The 20,431-nt window shown below is 39.3% G+C and overlaps 1 protein-coding gene across 1 annotated transcript; it reads right to left on the reverse strand.

Annotated features, from left to right (window-relative positions):
• Positions 1-855: 855 nt before the first annotated feature.
• Positions 856-19,904, reverse strand: LOC123244532 (mitochondrial dicarboxylate carrier-like). The gene is made up of 11 exons (XM_044673044.1): positions 19,815-19,904; positions 15,117-15,236; positions 13,145-13,259; positions 12,878-12,926; positions 12,668-12,709; positions 11,585-11,628; positions 9,991-10,061; positions 9,309-9,401; positions 5,554-5,628; positions 4,998-5,054; positions 856-954 (listed from the first exon to the last, which is right to left on the reverse strand). The coding sequence occupies exons 1-11, from the start codon at positions 19,902-19,904 to the stop codon at positions 856-858; spliced, it is 855 nt and encodes a 284-aa protein (XP_044528979.1).
• Between the last annotated feature and the right edge of the window lie 527 nt (positions 19,905-20,431).

Below are 20,431 nucleotides of genomic sequence, written 5' to 3' on the forward strand. Positions count from 1 at the left end.
CAAGTGATAAATCATATGTTTTCTTCTAGAAATCCCATAGATAATTCAGGCAGCAAGCACAGCCATGGAAGAAGCTACCATTGCTACTTTAGGACACAGTCCAACAATGACACGCACGAAGACTTGAAAAATATATATTCAGATTAAATGGTTCAAATGTCAGAGATGTGGATTTAAAATGCAAATAAGTATACATTTTGCACTCCCTTCTCCGTGCATCTTTGTACTATGCACCTGTCACCTAAAACATGTACCTACAATTTGCCTCCAAATCCAAGGTAGCTCTGGATATGCTGTGGCTGTTTTGAAACCAATCATGACAGCCAAAATTCAATCTTCACAGCCTCTGAGCACAACAGAGACCCAAGCTGAAGATGGAGTGGGCTGGGGATAAGTAAGATGTCTGAAATGCATCCAAGAAGGGCATGTTAAGAGAACCCTCCACAAGTTACCCAGAGTACACCATATTGCTGAGGGCAAACATATCTCTGGGATTGACTATTTATAACCTTAGAAATCAACCCTTTTATACCAGAATGTGATATTGCACTCTCATTGGATTACAGTCACCCTTTAAGAAATAAGGTAAGCCTAGGAAAGTCATTACACCAAAAAGGTGAGGGTGGGGAGGAGGAGAGGATCATTAGATAGCTGGGCTTCCCCTAAGAGGCTTTAACAGTGTACTTGCATAGCAATGAAATGCACATGCCAAGGAATGAATCATGCCAAGTCAGTGACTTTCTATGTACCCTGAAATGGCAAAGTCAAAGGTATCCAGGGACCAGTCTTTTTGATGGAATCTTTGGCAGATTTAGGTTCAAAGGCTTTGCTGGATCCCACTTCTGCTGGCCCAACTCACTCCACTGGAATTCCAAAGCGGAATCGAAGTTGCTCCAAGAAGACAAAGGTTAAAATGGTTTGTGGTATCAGGCGGAGAGCAGCAGGGAACAAACCCTGAAATGAGAGGGGAAAAAGATGAGATGGAGGCAGGAGTGGGTTCAGATATGTGATAGAATCTTGATGCTAATCTAGGGAACCTAGACCCTTCAGCAGCACAAAACAACAAAGCTGATAATAAAAAGACATATACACAGGCATAAATAACAGTATGAGGTGTTATATAATTTAAAAACCTACTAGTTCAGCTTGAAGAGGTGGCAGGGAGTAACATGAACAGCAGTGTTTCAGGAACATTTAATGGATGACATGTCCCTGACTAGGCTTTTTAGGTTGTGCTAGAATTTGGATAGAGGTTAGAGTGGTTGTTGCTTGGTCACTTCAGTTATGTCCAACTCTTTATAACCCCATTGGGGTTTTCTTGGCAACGATACTGGAATGGTTTGCCATTTCCTTCTCCAGATCATTTTATACATGAGAAACTGAGGGTAAGTCTTACTTACCCACTGGGTAAGACTTACCCACTGGGTAAGTCACTTCACTCTCCCTCAGTTTTGCTAGTAAGTGTGTGACTGGTTTTGAACTCAGGAAAAAGAGTCTTCCTGACTCCAGGACAGCATTCTATTCACTACACCACACCACCTATTTGCCCTGTTGGTCATCATAGCAATAGCTTAGTTTCCTGAGAGTGCCTCAGATGGAACAGAATGAAATTAGCAGGCATATAGGAAAAGCATTCATTTTTGACAGATACTTAACGAATGCGTGTGTGTGTGTGTGTGTGTGTGTGTGTGTGTGTGTGTGTGTGTGTGTAACACTATACTCAACTGTACAATCAGTCCACAGCTAGATACAACTAGGAGGTTGAATATGTGCACTATATATATATATATATCTGTGTGTGTATTGGATATATATAGTTCTATATATCTATAGCTGTTGGTAGCTGGGCACATACCTGTGGTTTGGTGCCAATCTGTTCCTTAGCTTCTCCTTGTTCAGTTTAAGAGATTCTTTTGAGTGAATGCTCTTGGCAAACCCAAATCTACTCTACTGGCTAGGCTGGCCTCACATACTCCAGTTTTATCTTCTCCAACAGAACTACCATGCCTGCCTAAGGCTCTTTCTTTCCAGTCTCCTCTGTGACCTCTGACCTTATGCAGAAACCACATCTAAGGTTTCTGGAAGACAGAGTAGCTATTATTTGGAAGATCTGGGTTTGAGCCAGTTCTGCTGTCACTTTTTTCTCTATGCTTACTTTTGTATCTGTAAAAATGGGGTTCCATGCTACGTGCTCAAGAGGCTTTTTGTGAGGGTTAAATGAATTAATATATGGAATGTATCTAACTACTGAATGTCTGTGAAACCTGGACTGTATAGCAACACCATACCAGGAAATTGATTCTCTTCCATTTGAATTGTCTTAGGAAGATTCTAAAGATCACCTGGCAAGATAGGTATTGAATACTGAGGTCCTTTCTCAAGCCAAAATGCCAAGTATTCAGACTCTATTGCAGAGAGCACAACTTCAATGGGCTGGTCACATTGTTCAAATGCCAAACTTGCATTTGCCTAAGAGACTATACAAGAGGGTTCAAAGAAGGAATACAAGAATACTTCCAGGGTCTCTCTGAAGAACTTTAGTATCTACTGGGAGACATGGGAGACAAGGTGTGGACATGCCGTTCAGTTCAAAATAATCCTGTTCCAAAGAAGGTACTGTGCTTTATAAGCAAAGCAGTAGTTCAAAAGAAATATGAAATGTGCAAATTTAGAGACATCTCCATCCCAAATGTTATACAGGTTATTTGTGCCCAACTTATGGTAGAACCTTCTGAGCTCATATTGGTCTGATCAGCCACAGTCACTGTACATTGACCCTATTATGTACTTTTGGTTCTCTCCCAACAACCAACATTGCTATAAAACACTGAGGGGATAGTGTAAAGGAGATTCCTATTCAATTCTGAATTGGGCTGAGATGCTCTGAGATCTTAAATTCTATTATCATCATCAATTTGCTATGTAAGTGTGAGCCATGATTAAATTAAAGTCTGCTCTTTGTTTTAAAGTGAACTATGTAGCAGAGATCTAAGGAGAAAGTTCCTTTGGCTGAAGAAATTAGCCAGAGTAAAACGGGCCTTAAGGTCATTCAGAGGGTTGGGAAATCTGAAAGCATAAATACATGGACCCTAGTATTTTTACTTTCCACAGGATCCCTGGTTTTTTAAATCTCTTCTAGGATGTGGACCTTACCTAACAAAATCTCCAAAGCCTGTGCTTAGTTTACCCAGACTTGTGGACCTCTGATCTTTCTGGGGTGTTTCCCTTTCATTCACTGGTTCATTCAATCAATCATTCAGCATTTTTTTAGGCATCTACTGTGTGCTAGGCACACTAAGGATCAATAAAATAATAGCATAATATAATAATATAATAATCTCAGCTTCCAAGGATCCCATATTCTCTTAAAGGAAATGACAAATCCACCTAGAAGTAAACAAAGTCAACACAGAGTCAGTTGTGGGGTGGACTCTAGTCATGGATAGGGGAATCAAGAAAAGTCTTGTGGAGGAGGTGGCTGAATTTTGAAGGAAAAGCTGGACTCTCAGTGGGGGAGGGGAGTGTTGAGGGGAAGTACATATGCTAAGCAGAGATAGGAGATGGGACTCAAGGGTCAGACCTGAACTTCTGGGCCTCTCTAGTCCAATAAATATTTATTAAGGATCTACTATATGCAAAAGCATTGTATCTCAGCTAGGTGCTGAGATATAAAAATCAAAACTCAAACAGTTCCTACTGTTAAGAAATCTTCATTCTAATGAACTGGAAGAATTCCATGTGAATTAGAACAACCACCAGGAATTGATGCAGAGTGAAAGGAGCAGAACCAGGAAAACATTGTACACAGAGACTGATACACTGTGGCATAATTGAATGTAATGAACTTCTCTACTAGCAGCAATGCTAGACAGCAAATCCAAGACATTTCTGAGGGACCTATGAGAAAGAACACTATCCACATCCAGAGAAAGAACTGTGGGAACAGAAACACAGAAGAAAAACAACTGCTTGATCACATGGGTCGATGGGGATATGATTAGGGATATAGACTCTAAAATGATCACCCCAATGTAAATATTAATAATATGGAAATAGGTCTTGATCAATGACACATGTAAAATCCAGTGGAATTGTGCGTTGGCTATGGGAAAGTGGTGGGAGGAGGGGAGGGAAAGAACATGAATCATGTAACCATGGAAAAATTTTCTTAATCAATTTTTTAAAAAAAGAAATTTTCATTCTACCTGCATGGTGGTGGGGTACAACACATATACAAAACAAAAAATCTGGGTAGAATGAAAATGCCTTAAAACTGCACTAAGATTTTTGGGATGTCCTATACAAGGTAATTTGGGGAGTGTAAAACTACTGACCACTGAGAAACAAGATTTCAATTTGTGGAATGGAGGGATATGATTGCTCCTGGCCCTGAAGGTAAAAGCTATTAATTCATTTTTTTAAATTGATATCTTTTGTTTTTACATCTCCTAAATCACCATTAATTTAAATTCTTCTTAGCAATAAACTTTAATTCAATAAACATTTATTAAATACTAGATATGTCATTTTGCTAAACACTAGGAACATTAAGATAAAAACAAAATCATCTCTGCTCTTTTTCTAAAGTCTACTTGGGGCTAAGAAGATGGTGTGACCATAACTGACAAGTATGGATTGGACAGCTTTTAAAACTTCACAAGCTTTTGAGAGTTTGTATGAAATTGGTAGGGTATTAAGATTTCTTTGTAAAAACACATTTTTTTAAGTGATTCATCAACTCTTCTCTGTCTTTTTCTCAGATTAGGGCCCCTTTCCCTAAAATTCTATTGATGACAAGTCCTTAAGCCTCTTAAAAGAATAAGTAGAGAGTCAGGCCTAGAGATGGGAGGTCCTAGGTTCAAATCCAGCCTCAGACACTTCCCAGCTGTGTGACCCTGGGCAAGTCACTTGACCCCCATTGCCCACCTTTACCACTCTTCCACCAAAGAGCCAATACACAGAAGTTACGGGTTTAAAAAAATAATAATAATAGGTACCTTGTAAAAAGCCAGTGGTCCCAATCTGGCTGTGTCTGTTACACAATAAAAGATACTCTGAAAAACACAATTTCCCAAAGATTCATCAGTATAGTTGTATGTTAGTTATAGTACTCTTCCCTCAACTTTATGATCTATGTTGCAGACAAATCAAGGCAAGTTCTCTCCTTTATTTAAAGAGAAAGTTGAAGGACAGCTGAGTGGTGCAATTGATAGAATGCCAGGTCTGAAATCAGGAAAATTCATCTTTCTGAATTCAGATCTGGTCTCAGACATTTACTAGCAATGGACCCCAAGCAAGTTGCTTAACCTCATTTGCCTCAGTTTCCTCATCTGTAAAATGAAATGGAGAAGGAAATGGCAAACCACTCCAAGATCTTTTCGAGAGAAAACCCCAAATGGAGTTATGAAGAGTCAGATACAAATGAACAACAAAGTTTTAAAAATTAAGTTAAAAAGAGCTCAAAAATGCCCTATGCTAAGTATTTGGGTTCATAATAGCAACGACATTTGGGAGGAAGGCTCTTTGAGAGAAGTGAAATAACTATAAACTTACATAATAATCCTGGCTATTCATCATTCGAGTCTTGAGCACATCCAAGGGCTGGCATAGGAAGGTGGCACATAAACCCTGGGGAGATGGAGAACTATTAAGATTACAGGGGGTTAAAAGAACTCTCCTGCTATCTTCCATGGGTCATTTCTTCTTAGAATTTTCTAGGCATTTTACTCATGAAAGTTTCTCAATGATTTGACAACAAATTGCCTGAGAAATCAACTGGTTTCCCAATAAATGGATATGACTTACAAACTTTCTACCACCATGGTTTCAGAAATTGGTATCATGGTTATTCACCTAAGCTATCAGATTCTTAAATAAAAGCTTCAGGAGAGAGACTGCTTCTGTCCAGGAGCAGGTCTGCCCTTAAAAAATTTGTTTCCTTCCCAATCATTGAATTAAGACTTTTTGGGGGGATTGTAGGGGGTGGGGAGGAGATGCATTATTGTTGATCTGATCTCTTTATTCATAACAGCTCTAAGCCTTAGCTTACTCTTCTTATTCAAGGTATATGGGAATAGGCATCTGGAATGGTAAGTGGGCTGATCCCTACACAATAATGCAGTTGTACCTAACATAAGAAACTATTGTATAGACCTCAAAAACAAAACATTTGATTGGAGTTGGTATTGATAATAGGAGCTAAGAGGGGCAGCCAGGTGGCACAGTGGATAGAGCTCAAAGCTTGGAGTTGAGAGGGCCTGAGCTCAAATGTAGCCTCAGACACTTCCTAGTTTCTGGGTAAGTCATTTAACCCTAATTGCCTAGCCCTGTGGTGATGAACCTATAGAACACATGCTAGAGAGGGCACACAGAACCCTCTCTATAAGCAAGCACACCATCACTGGCCAGAGTTTGTTACTAGAAAGCAAAAAATTTGTTATTCTGGGTGAGCTGCTCCCCTCCTTCTCTCCACCATGCCTGAGGATATGCCTCACTTCACCTGCTCCTCTGACTGGGAGCCCAATAGGAGTGCTTCTTCCCTTTCCTGTCTGGGGTGGGGGTGGGGGGCAGCACTTGGTCTCTAAAAGGTTCACCAGCACTGGCCTAGCCCTTGCCTCTCTTCTGTATTAGCATTGATACTAAGATAGAAAGTAAAGATTTTTTTTTAAAGAAGGTAAGAATACAAGAGAAATTGATACATCATACATGATAAAGAATAAAAAAATCTTGACCTTGTGAAACATATTAAGTGATAAAAGAGTAAAAGCTATAAGTTATAAGAAAATTAGAAGTAGTAACATGAGTTCAGTGGGCATCATACAGCCTAAATGTGCATAAATAAGTCTGTGATTTAAGAATGAGATAGCTATCATGTCATTGGATTGTCGAAATGGAATCTAGAAACCCCCAAACTTGTAGCCTAGTGAGATCTGATGACCCCCTAGTCTAGTTAGCTTGAAAGTGAAAAATTCAGGTTTGACCTTGTCACATGAGAATTTCTCCCTGAGGGAAAGTTCAATTTCACCTGTCTCAGAGTAACAATAGACTTTAAAGTAGTTTAAGTAGAGATGGCTAATCCTATTAGGTGTTAAGTATCTCTTTTTGTCAAAATGGTTTCTCCCCTTACACCAAAGTCCTTAACCCAGGTAGCCTAGCCCTTTAGCTGGATCTTTCCCTTTTGTGTCCACTATAAAGCAGTCAGCCTCTCGTTGTTATTCCAGTCTAGGATTCCTCATTTTCTTCATTACCATTGTAAAGTCAATCAACAATACTTTCCTAGTATAAAGGCTTCCCAATTGTAATAGCTCTTCATGGTGGCCCTCCCAGGAGTTCAGTGACCAGAGTTGGATTTGTATCTCAGCTCTGAGAAGAGGCCTAATTTAGAGCTGAACTCCTCTCCATAATTAAAGAGTGGTTTTCCTGACTTTAATAGTTATGTGGTTTTTTTCAGCTTAACAGTATATAAAGAAATTTTCCAAGTTCGGGTAAGGTACCAGATCAAACTTATTCAAGGTCACATAAAATTCTTAGGAGAGAGAACCTAGAAAAAAGGAGACAGTGCAAAGGAGGAAAAAGGCAGTTGTCAAAAAATACAGATATGATGAAAGGGAACACAAAGGGAGGGAGAGAGGGATAGGAAAGAGATAGGAGAAAAAGATATAATATAGCCCAAACCCAGAATTCTAGATAGTAGATTGCTTTTGATCAACAGAAACAAGAATGTTCCATCTCTGTGGGCCTAGCTCTGCTTCACTGTTGCTTTGCCAGGATAAATGCAAAAGAGCCAAAGACCAAGGTTAAAAACACAGGGTTGGGAAAATTATGCATGTGTTCATACAACACCAGATGAATTCGGCTACTAGATGAATTCGAAGTTATGGCCACATTAAACTACCTTCTTAGAGTAACTCTTACTTTTTACTTTAGTTAATATATAGACTTGATTTTCCAGAGAAATTAAAGAGGATCCAGATTTTCTGGTTACTGGTAGATATTCATAATAAAAGAAGGAATGTAATTCAGGTTCTTCCCCTGGGGCTTTTGTCCTTGCCCTAACTTCATTTGAATGCAAATCAAAGAAGACCTTGGGAGTAACCTTGGGTTTCATTGTCCTAACTTCCATATGTTTCCAGTAGAATTTTTGGAGGGTAGAAGTCTCCAAAATAGGTTTCGAGTATATAGGCTCACAGTCAGAATGGAATACAAGTGATTTCCTAACCCTGAGTCATTTGTTTGGGAATATGAATTTTCAAATAGGCCCGAACACAGTTAAATTAAAAAAAAAAAAACAACCCATACCTGCATTCTGCCAGCTTTTGTTGACCTGGTGAAGTGTGGAGATTCATAACAGTAAACTCTTCATTAAAAGAGCTGTAGCTCTCCCTGGCAAGACTTCCTAGTCAACTCACCCTCCAGACAGTAATAGAGAACATCTCGCTGACCAGGAAATCAGAGGAGATGCACATAGAGCACAGAAGCATGACGCCCAGCAGAAATGACATCAGAGAATAGTGCAATGACATCATGAGATGAGATAGGCAGCTCTGAAGAATCTGAGGGGTGAACTGCCCTAGCCACACATACCCTATTCTCTATGTGGATTCCTGGTCTGTGCCTCTTTATCTACATTCCCTAGTGATGTGTATTCTTTGCAATGTGTACTTTATCCCATTGTTCATATAGTAACCTATAGGAGAATTTACCTCATACATGTTTGGGAAGAGGAGGAAGTGGCAAAATCTTTTTGTCACTTTATTTGCTATGCTATTAATCAAATACCTTTTGTTCTGAACTGAGTTATTTGGCTGACTGATAAAAATAAATAAAAATACACACACTAAGGGCAAAAGGGCAAGCTATGTAGCTCAGTAGATAGAGAACCAGTCCTGGAGACAGGAGGTCCTGGGTTCAGACACTTCCTGGCTGTGTGCCCTTGGTGAGAGTCACTTAACAACCCCCCCTCACCACCACCCACTGCAATGCCTTACCACTCTTCTACTTTGGAACCAATACTTCTAAGACAGAAGGCAAAGGTTTTTAAAAAATACACATATTGGTAGGGGTTTGTAGATTACAGTCTTGAATGAATGTTGACTCAAAAGAGTACCTTGAAATGGATAAATTTTCTGTGGATCTCAAAGCAATAGGAGTGCCAGTGATGCTTACATTAATATTCTGGTAAGATTCCCCATCATGTGCTAAATGCTCTAGAAGTTTCTATTCTAAGACAGCATAATGCCATATTCTACTACCCAGTCAAGGTCATGGAGCTGCACGATTGTCAGTTGGAGCTTTTAAAAGGAACCTACGGCCATGAAACTGACTGTGATGTGGGTGAAGAGACTGTCAGAGAAGAGATTGGAGGTGATCCCAATTTCCTTGGCTTGGTCGTAGCAGGATGCCTACAGAATGAGATTGAAATCGAGAGGAACTATGTCAACCCTTAACTGCAGGAACCTTTAATGCCCATTCCTCTCTATCATCTATCCAGCAGGGACTTTGCATAGAAGCTTAGTATGAACCCAGTAATAATTATATACTCTGGCATAATGGACAGAAATTTGGCCTTGTAGTCAGGAGAGCCAATTTTAGTTCTACCCCTAACATTTGTTGGCTATGTGACTATGGACAAATTGCTTGATTTGAGATTCAGTTTCTTGATCTGAAAAATAAAAATAATATTTCTATTTTTTATGTTGCAGGGTTGTTTTGAAGAGAGTTCTTTATCAATCTTAAAGCACTCTGTAAATGTAAACTGGTTATTATCTCACCAAACCCTTTTCTCTGAATACTTTTTTTTCAAATCTGTGACTATAAGGTATGTGAATAGGATTCAACAGTATTTTTATGACTAGGTGAGGCTTACATTGAAACAGCCTAAAAATCCATGACAATATCATTTCTCATCTTCTGTCCTTCTATGACACTCTCACACCCAATAGATGGGATTAATGTAGATGGCTAGGATCTGGGAGAAGGAACATGTCCTACCTGTCCCACTGTCATCAAAGCCCCTCGACTTGATGCCAGGGAAGCACCAGAGAATAATGTCTTAAACCTCTCTGGAGAAAAGAAGAAGGGTGGGGAAACAGAATGAAATGAAGCAAGTTTGGACTACCTTCCCAAGGGTCTATAGGTCCAATCCCAATGTAGACAAATACCATGAAACCCTGCAAAGTTAATTCACCACTATAACTAATTCTACAAACCTCATTTAATAGTGCATGCAATATTTAAGGGTCCCAAGGTAGGTGCTGGTAACCAGAGAAGAAAAGTGACCCTAGCACTCCATCTTTGAGAATCTTGAGGTTCATTCCATTCAATTTAATTCCAATAACCATTTATTAAGCTCCTTCTAGGTATTGAGCATTATGCTATGCACTGGGCATATAAATATGAACAGTCCCTTACTTTCAAGAGCTTACATTCCCCTTTGTGGGAAGGAGTATACACATTGAAATATAAATACAAGATCTATATATTATATCAGATTGCTTACCATCTCAGTGAGAGGGGTTGGAGAGGAAAAGAATTCAGGCCTCGTGTGACCCTGGGCAAGTCACTTAACTCCCATTGCCACTTTTCTGCCTTGGAACCAATATGCAGTATTGAGTCTAAGGCAGAAGGCAAGGTCTTTAAAAATAAATAAATAAATAAATAGATTAAAAAAAAAAGAATTCAGGCCTCAAAAATTTTTTTAAATGTTAAAAATTGTTTTCATGTGTTATTGGGGAAAATATTTTTAAAAATCAAAATATATATATACAGAAAGCCATGGTACATAGGCCATCCCCTGCAAAAAGCCTTTTCTGATCATCATCATTTATCCTCTTCCCTTCTTCAAATTGTAATATATGTACTTACCTGTTTACATGTTGCAACCCCTCAAAGGAATGTAGGCTATTTGGGAATAGAGATCATTTCATCTTTGTATCCCTGACATGGTTACTTGCCTATTTTATTTTTGGAGTCTAGATCTATAATTACATTGGTATAAATAACGCTGCCTCTAGCAACACAGAACAGCTGCACGCCCCCTCACCACCACCACACCCCCAACTCAGTCTTGGAGAATTGCTTGGAGGCTCTGAGGGTTAAGGTGATTTGTCCAAAATCACAGAGTTAACATGTATGAGAGGCAGATTCTGGGCCCAGATCATCTTGACTTCCAAAACAGCCCTCAATGTTTACTCTCAACCTGAACATAAAAGGTACTTAATAATTACTTGTTAAATCATATGAAACTCTGAACTATGTGCCCTTTATTTAAGAGGTTTAATTTTGATGAGTATCTGGGGCTCACATTGTTCTAATAAATGTGATTCAAAAAATAACAATGGGGCAGCTGGGTAGCTCAGTGGATTGAGAGTCAGGCCTAGAGGAGGGAGGTCCTAGGTTCAAATCCGGCCTCAGACACTTCCCAGCTGTGTGACCCTGGGCAAGTCGCTTGACCCCCATTGCCCACCCTTACCACTCTTCCACCTATGAGACAATACACAGAAGTTAAAGGTTAAAAAACAAATAACAACAGCAAAACAACAATAAACCAGCTTTCTCTGCTTTTATTTTTTTTGGGAAAGCCTACCTTCTCGTATAATACGAATCATCCCATCCAACGCATGGGAATAGCTATAGGACAGAAAATGTTATAGGGATTATAGTTATGTCTCGGTATTTAAGGACTAGTTTAGTTTGTAGATTTTCCATTTTCTGCTTCTCTTTTTCCTTTTTGCAACCAGTGGGGATGGGGGGGGGGGGATTGTTGGGGGAGACTAATGTGGATTTCAGAGATCATCTATGGAATTCATTTATCCAGGCTATTTATATTTCCCTGTAACCTCAAATTATTTCTTCCTAACATTCCTAATCAAAAGCAGCACGTTTCTATAGGGAACCACTTGCTATCTAGTAACAGCAAGACCTACTGCTATTCATTTCAGGGGAATTGTGGAACTTTTTTGCACTTTGTTCCCAGGGGGTGAGATTTTTTTTCTTATATCAATCTGTAAAAGTTTGTGTATTCCTCTAGGCACTTTGCCACAGGGCTCAGTGTCCCTGGGGCTTTAGTGAAATCTAGGAGGAAATAACAAGAAAGTATAATCCTAAAATTGGAACATAGGTCTGTTAGCTCCATCTCTACTCCCAGTCCCACCCCCAAACACAAAGGAATAGCTAGCTCTCTCTGAGTTTCAATGATCTCCTGTTAATTTCAGTTGACCTCTGGCCTTCAGTTTGGTTGATGTTAAGATAAAAAATGATAAAGACTGATATAATAAGAGAAATTAGTAGTTTAATTAAAGCCATGGTCACTTGGTAAAATATATATGACCGCTTCTGGCTAACTTTTAAATTTACCACTGGAGCCCATCTTGTCCCTCCCGTAGGCCAGCCAGCCACCCAGCAAAACCAAGAGCCCTCCTCTAGGCCCTCCTCTGAATTTAAGCTGCCCCCTGTGTGGGGACCTTTGACGTCCCCACGCCCAAAGACCGGAAACCCATTGGAATCATGGGTAATGTAGTCTCAAAGCCCCCACATGTCCATAGGGAGTCTGCTAGACACTTCCAAATAGCACTTCCCTGAATTCAAAACAAACACTGAGGTGATCTCTAAGGTCCCTTCCAGGTAAGAGCTTCAATGAATTATGAACTCAGTCTTCTTTGCAACTTACTTCCTCCTCATGTGCAGTGGCATCTTCACATCATTCTGCATCCTGCTTCCAAATGAGATCCAATGATTAAAAGGGCTGATCACCCTTGTAGGACACAGAGACATGAGAAAGTGCAGAAGAATAGACATGCCAAGGGGTATGTGGTAAAAGGAAGGTTTCCCCAGGTGAAAAGCAGGAAAAAAGAGGAGGGCAACAGGGGATGTGACTGACCTAATATTCACAATGTCTGCTGGGGTTCCTGCAAACCCACCGGCGAAACCTAAAATCAAGAGAAAGGGGCACAAGATTTACAATCTTGCTTCAAACTCCATGAAACTTTAGGAACTGTCTGTTCTCTCAGCAACCAAAGTTTCTTAGTTACAACAGACCTCCCAGGGAAATGACACCCACCCTTTGTTGACTGCAACAACAATCCTTTGGTTCTCAAGCAGTCTGGGCCCTCCTTATCAACCCCAACCTCAACCCCTCTTTACTTACCTCCCATAGCCCCTATAATCACCTTCTGATGGAAGGGTAGGTACTTCTTCCTGCTTTCTGACAAAATTTCCTTCAGAAAGTCATAGATAGAGAAGCGAATCATAGAATAGGTCAGCTAATAAAGAGACAGAAAGTTTCAAAGAGAAGGAAAGGGTGAATAGGAGAAATCTTTAGTAGCAATCCCTAGATCCCATTGCCCAGGGGTGTTAAAAAAACAAACAACCCTCAGAGCTATAACATTAAGTACCTACTATGTGCCAGGCCCTAAGACCTGGGGATACAAAGACAAAAAAGAGCTGTCAAAGAGCTTATATTTTATTGGATGGGAAAAGGTTTGGAGAAATTAATCAACAAATATTTGTTAAATACCTATTATGTGCTATGAAGTGCTAGAGATAAAATGACAAAAAAAATTCATGCCCTCCAAAAGCTTACATTATACAAACACAGATGTTTTTTGTTCTTTCCTCTCCCCCTCCAAGAGGACTAATGATATCATGGGGTGATGTCTTGGCTCACATGCAAATTGGATTTAAGGGAGACAGAGTCGTGCACAAATACATAAATACAGATATATATATGTACGTATATATACACATACATATATACATACATACAATTATCCCTTCCACATCATGACTTTCCCCATTGTGTTTTCAATGTTGGCATAAGAAATTAAAATGGGAAGTTTTGCAGAAGTCATAGCCACAGATTGCACAGAAAAAGTTTAGAAACTCAGAAATGCATAAAATATATGTATAGTATGGTATAATATCAACATGTTATCTTTTGATACCATAAATATACACAATTTTTTAAGGTTACAGTATTACACAGATTAAAATTTTATTTAGATTTTCCAGATTGTGAGAGGTGCTGCATACCTAATCCCTGCAATGTAGAAGGGATACCTCCAAATGTCCTCATTTTTCAAGTTGCCTGACAGTTATACAAGACACTTTAAGGAAAATCTAAATATTTTCCTCTTTACTTAGATGTTATTGAAATAGTATTTGATTCTGATGAGTATATATGTATATATATACAGATATATTTTATATATGTATATATTTGTAATTTTTGTACAATTGTTTTAAAATAAAAGAAAGATATTAGTAAAATACCAAAGTTTTACTGACTCGAAAAAATATAAAAATAAAATACAAGATAATTTCAGCAGGAGGTTTAGCAGTTGGATGAGTCAAGAGGGATCAGGAAAGGCCTAGTGTTTGATTTGAGATTCTAAAAGCCCATGTTAAGGAAGAGTATATTCTGAGTAGGGAGGTGGACTGAGCAAAACCACAGAGGTTTTTATGGGAGCAACAGAAAAAAAGCCAATTTGGCTGGAACAAAAGGAGAGTGGAAAGGCAGGCTGTAGGATTGCAATAAGGTTTATAGAGGAGGGGAGCAACACCTTCAAAGCTGGGCTTTAGAAGAATGGAACTGTGATGCTTTTTAGAGAAAGGAGGAGCTACTACAAACAGTTTAGACCTGTGTTGGCATACATGCGGGAGGGGGCTATTCCTCTCCCTCTCTCCACTGCCCCTGAGGACATTTCTCCCATCACCCACCCCTCTGCCTAGCAGCCCAATGGGAGCGCTTTCTTCCTCCTGTCTGGGGTAAGGGAGCAGCTCACATGGGGTACGAGGTTGCCATTTGGGCACTCGGTCTCTAAAAGGTTCGCCATCACTAGTCTAGATGAAAGGAAAGGAGACCATGAGAGAGAGAGGAGAGGAGAGGGAAGAGACTGCAGAGGTAATGGCTGACAAGCACCAGCAGCTGACTGAACACATGAGATAATGGAGAATGAGCAGTTAAGGATAATGGCCAAGTCTACAGATGTCATCCTAGATTTAGTCAAAAACCCTGTAGTACTGACAGTCAGGATGCCAACTAGGTTGATTGTTTTCTGAACCCAGGAGGGGTGATATCTTGGATCTGAGGGCAAGAGTACTCACCATGGGCCACCTACCTGTCTACAGACTGAGGCAGAGAGCCCATTGTAGAAGGAACTAAAGCCATTGATGGTAATCACTCTCACTGTCATGCCAGCAACACCAAAATTTCTTCCATGCTCTGTCTGAAGAAGGACCTACACCAGGGAGACAAGGATGACCATGTTGGTGCTGATGATGCCATGCACTGCTACATTACGGGTAACTGACAATGTGGAGAGGAGCTGAGCACAAGTTTGAGTGGGTTCTATCCATGTTGGAAAAGCTTTAAGGGCAGATCCAGAAAAGAGGGCCTATCATCTGAGAATTAGTCCAGCTAAGTTTGGAGAGGCACATCACTAAGTTGGCTGGGGTAAATGGGATGAGTATGACCAGCTGTCCATAGGAACTCTGGAAGGCTGCGTCCCAACTTGTAGCAGACTGTAACTTGAGATGGCAGAGGGAGTACCTGGACTGAAACAAATTGTAATAAGCTTGGGCAGCTAGGTGGCACAATGGATAGATCACCAGGTCTGGAGTCTAGAAGACATGGGTTCAAATCTTGCCTCAGATACCTCCTAGCTGTGTGACCTTGGGTGAGTCATTTAGCCCTTCTTGCCTCACTTTCCTCATCTATAAAATGAGCTGGAGAAGAAAATGGCAAACCACTCCAGTGACTTAGCCAAGAAAACCCCAAATGGTGCAAGATACAATTATCCCTTCTTGATTAATTAAACCTTACTGCTCACTGCTTAGAGATACAGCTATAATAGCCCCAAGGAAGTTACACCTCTTTTGTGTGTTTGTGGGAAAGGGAAGAATACAACCTCTTCATTTGATGGATATTATTTGATGGTTTCCATTTATGTCTCAGGGAATAGCTAAAGAGATCATTTTTGTAAAAATGTAGCAGGGCAATTTTAGGAAACACCTGAGCTGATGAGGTCATCATTTAACAGTGTGGGAAGTAGGGGTAGTGTAGGTGAACAAAAAACTTTAAAAATTCAGTTATCCTCATAAGTAAATACCAAGGCAGAAGAAAAAGAATATGGAAATCTGACAGAAGAGTATCTATTTTAGAAGAGGAGAGTCAGACACAATGAAACAATAAAAAGAGCACAAGGTTATTACCATCTTAGAGAAAAAGCAAGTAAAAAAAGAATTCAGAGGGACTTTGGGAAATGTTGATAGCTGGTACACTAAGCTTAATAAATGTGGCCAATAGCTACTGAGCAAATTTTAGTGGCTGCATTGATGTCCAGGTTTTTTGGTCTGGATCTTTTTTTTTTTTTTTTTTTTTAATAAAAACCTTACCTTTTATTGGAATCAATACTGTGTATTGGTTCCAAGGCAGAAGAGTGGTAAGGGCTAGGCAATGGGGGTCAAGTGACTTGCCCAGGGTCACACAGCTAGGAAATATCTGAGGTCCACATTTGAACCCAGAACCTCCTGTCTCTAGGCCTGGTTCTAAACCCATAAGCCACCTAGCTGCCCCCTGGTCTGGATCTTTGATGTCATGAGGGTGGAGCATTCCCTGTGAGGAGGCTGACCAATGCACCTGGTCTGCAAATTCTAGTTTTCTGGCAGCAGTGAGAAGTTCAAGTTATTTGCCCAGTGTCACACAGCAGATATGTGTCAGAGGCAGACTTCCCAAATCCAAGGGCAGCTTCCTATCTGGGAATTGCCTTAAACTGAATAAAACATTTAATTTTCCTTTTTTTTTAATCTAGAAATTTTTTTTTAATTAATTAATTTAGAATATTTTTGCATGGTCACAAGATTCATGTTCTTTCCCTCCTCTTCCACCTCCCCCTCCCATAGTTGACACGCAAGTCCACTAGGTTTTACATATGTCATAGATCAAGACCTATTTCCATATTATTGATATTTGCACTAGGGTGATGGTTTAGAGTCTACATCCCCAAACATATCACCATCAACCCATGTGATCAAGCAGTTGTAAAACATTTAATTTTGATTTTTTGTTTTATTTTAAAGAAGATCTAGAAGAAACAGCATGAGATGAGAGAGGGGAAGAAATGAGGGCTGTTAAGAAACTTTGGTTAAAGAGATGGGGATCTCTTTGTTTATGAGGACGTGGTCAAGAACTTTTCACTTGACATTTTTCTTTTTTTTTTAATTCCTTAGTTTTCCTTAGGCAATGCTTTTTAAAACTCTAGCTATCTTCTTATGTGAATTCAGTGGGAGAAAAGAGCAAATTCCTGGGAGAGTGGTCTTCCAGGAGCAGCTCAGGAAGGGGAAGAGCACACATTCTCTCTAGAGACAATGCTAGAACATGAAGCATGAAGTAAGATCCTGATGTGACTATTGATAATTACGCCCCTTGGCTTTTTCTCTGTAGAGAGAAGAGTTCTTAATCTGGACTCTATGAACTTGAAATTTTTCATATTCTGTTAACTATACTTCAAAATAATTCATTTGTCAACCTTAAGAATTTTATGTGCTTCACAACATTATTCTAAAAAGGGGTCCATTGGCTTCACCAGATTCAGTCAGATCCATTACAAAAAGGTTAAGAATCTCTGCTTTAATCTAATCATCAATGACAATATCTACTCTTGGCATCAAACCATTCTCAGGAGCAGCTCTTTTTGTGGTGGCAAAGATTGTGGAAACCAAGGGCATGCCCCTCAATTATGAAATGGCTGAATGATAATTATGATATACTAATGGGAATACTACTGTATTCTAAGAAATGATAAAACAGCCATCCCTAGAGAAACCTGGGAAGGCTTATATGAATGAAGGCAGTGAAGTGAGAAGAACTGAAGGAACAATTTATATAATAACAATACTGTAAAGAAAAACAACTTTGAAAGGTTTGAGAATTCTAATCAACACAATGAGCAGCCTTAATCTCAGGGGGCCAAAGATGTGAATGAAACATGCTACTCGCCTCCCTGCAGAAAGGTAACTGATTCAAGGTACAGATTGAAACATACCTTTTAGGCATGACCAATGTGAGGATTTCTTTTGCTTAACTAAGAATATTGGCTACAAGGATTTGACTTGTTTTTGTCCTTTAATTGGAAGAGGGTAGCAGAGAGAGAATATGTTCTTCATTGAAAAGATTTAAACAACAAAAAGAGACTGAATGAACCTGGGTGATGGACTACATGTCTGTTGTCTGAGAAACAGCCTAATTAATTTCATAGAGCACCATCATCACTAGGTTGGGGCAGGGTGATGAAACTTCTAGCCATAGCAACCATTATGTAATTAATTAATATATTAGATTGCTATATGTTATATAATTATTATAGTAATATAATATTATGTTTTATTATTTTTATCATATTATATTATTTATGGATTGTGATCTAAATTAGTGAATGAAATACCTCCTCCTAACAAAATTATAGACCCTCAAAGCACAAGGTGTAGACTAATTTACAACTTGGTCACAACTTCTACCTGTGGAGAAGTACCAACACAATCAAACTGCAGTTCCTTTAAGTATATCTTATCTACTACAAGACTATAAATTCTCTCCTAGCATATAACGTAGTATATTGTCTGTTTTTGTTTTCTTCTAGACATGTGAATTTATTGTAGGAGACCAGGTACATATTAATTTTGCTATTATTTTAGGAGCACTCAAAAAGCTGACTCTTAAGACTGGTTTTTGTAACCTTGAATTAAATTGAACCACAACCTTGTCAAATTCCTAGAGATTACACTTGGAAAACTTTAGGCCATATGGATTCCTAATCTAGGCATTAGCTACATCCATTGTTTTATATCTTGAGATGTTTGTATTTCGTGATGATTACCTCATAATGTTAATGTATCACACCACTTGTCTAATTATTATTTTCCCTTCCCCCCTATACAGTTGTAACCCCAATAAAAATAGCAGTATGTCAGCTAAGGGTTAAACTCTTATCCATCAGGGCTTTCTCGCTGTCTGACTACCTTATGTTGGAACTTTCTTTGTCTTTGTGTCTTTATTCTTGCCTTATGCTCTCCTTTCCTTAGACTTTTAACTCGTAACCCATTTTTCTCTCAGTCCCTCATTCCCCTTTCTGAGTGTTTTACCCACTAGGAACTTTTGTGCAGCTGCTGGTCCACTGCATTTATTGTCTTTAGGAAGTCTTTCTCCACCAATGAAGAGGTCAAAAGCTCATCTGAAACTTTAAAAGTCTTAGAGTTGCCCAAGGGGCCCTGAAATAGTTGAATGAATTGCTTGTGGCCACACGTCTAGTAAGTGTCTGAGGCAGTTTTCTTGTTGCTTTATCTTTTATTTTATTAATAACAAATTTCCACATAAGTTTTCCAAAGTTATACAATTCATGTTGTCTCCCTCCCCTCTTCCCTTCCCCCTCCTGGAGCTGACAAGCAATTCAATCTGGTTTTTACATGTATTATCACACAAAATCTGTTTCCATATTATTCATTTTTGTAAGTGAATAAGCTTAAAAAAACAAAACCCAAAATCATATAAACAAATAAACAAGTGATAAATCACATATTTTCACTTGCATTTCTACTCCAACAGTTCTTTCTCTGGAGGGTGATAGCATTATTTGTCATAAGTCTGAGGCAGGACTTTGAACCAATGTCTTTCTGACTTCAAGAAATTTTATCTATGACAGACTACCCTACCTTTCTATGGCTGGCATTCATAAATGATTACTTTAGGAATGCGTACTTAAACCCTTAAGAAAAGACATAATTTTTCACTTATTTTTTGGAATGGAGAGGATGGTACCCACCTTGAGCAGATCCAGTGGGTGAGTCACACAGGCAGCTCCAACAGAAGCCAGGCCTCCAAAGTACCACCGAGACACTGATTTCTGGTGCATGAAGCCGCTTTGAGAGTTTCCCAGTTACAGGGAACTTGCCAGGGGCTCAGTAAAAGTCTTGGTTATCAATATGATTACAGGCCAAGAAAAAATGATCAGAGGTTGCAGCTGCCCCACACTTTTGTTCTCACAGTAGTTGGAAGAGGATGCACCAAATTGTTCAGGGAGTCTGTGTTAACTGATCCATCTGGAAAGGCTACACATCAGGCAATGTCCACAGGGCATTTGCCAGGTCTTGGTTGTTCCATGAGCTCATTTAACTTAAAGAAGACTCTAAGAACCTGAAGGATTCAAAGGTGTAAAAAATTAACAATAGCACATGCTCTTTTCTTTTGGGGGATCCTAACATTAATTGTGGATTTTAAAAAGGGTGAATTTTGATATTAAGTTTGAAGTCACCCTCTGATTGAATCTTAATTCAGATTGCTCCTACCTTCTGATTGAATTAAGGTAGTGGGGGAAGAGAGGAGCAGACATGCATTGTCTAAAGATCCTGATTCCTGGGATTCTGGAGACCCCTGTCTCTT

This window comes from Gracilinanus agilis, chromosome 4, assembly GCF_016433145.1.
Source record: "Gracilinanus agilis isolate LMUSP501 chromosome 4, AgileGrace, whole genome shotgun sequence".
Lineage (NCBI taxonomy): Eukaryota > Metazoa > Chordata > Mammalia > Didelphimorphia > Didelphidae > Gracilinanus > Gracilinanus agilis.

Excerpts from the sequence above, each read along its gene's own strand:
- LOC123244532 (XM_044673044.1), bottom strand. The coding sequence starts at position 19,904 with ATGCACCAGAAATCAGTGTCTCGGTGGTACTTTGGAGGCCTGGCTTCT. Across the intron at positions 10,062-11,584 it reads GATTCGTATTATACGAGAAG|AGAGGTTTAAGACATTATTC; the intron begins GTAGGCTTTCCC and ends TCTTTTCTCCAG. Across the intron at positions 9,402-9,990 it reads CTTTGATGACAGTGGGACAG|GCATCCTGCTACGACCAAGC; the intron begins GTAGGACATGTT and ends CTCATTCTGTAG.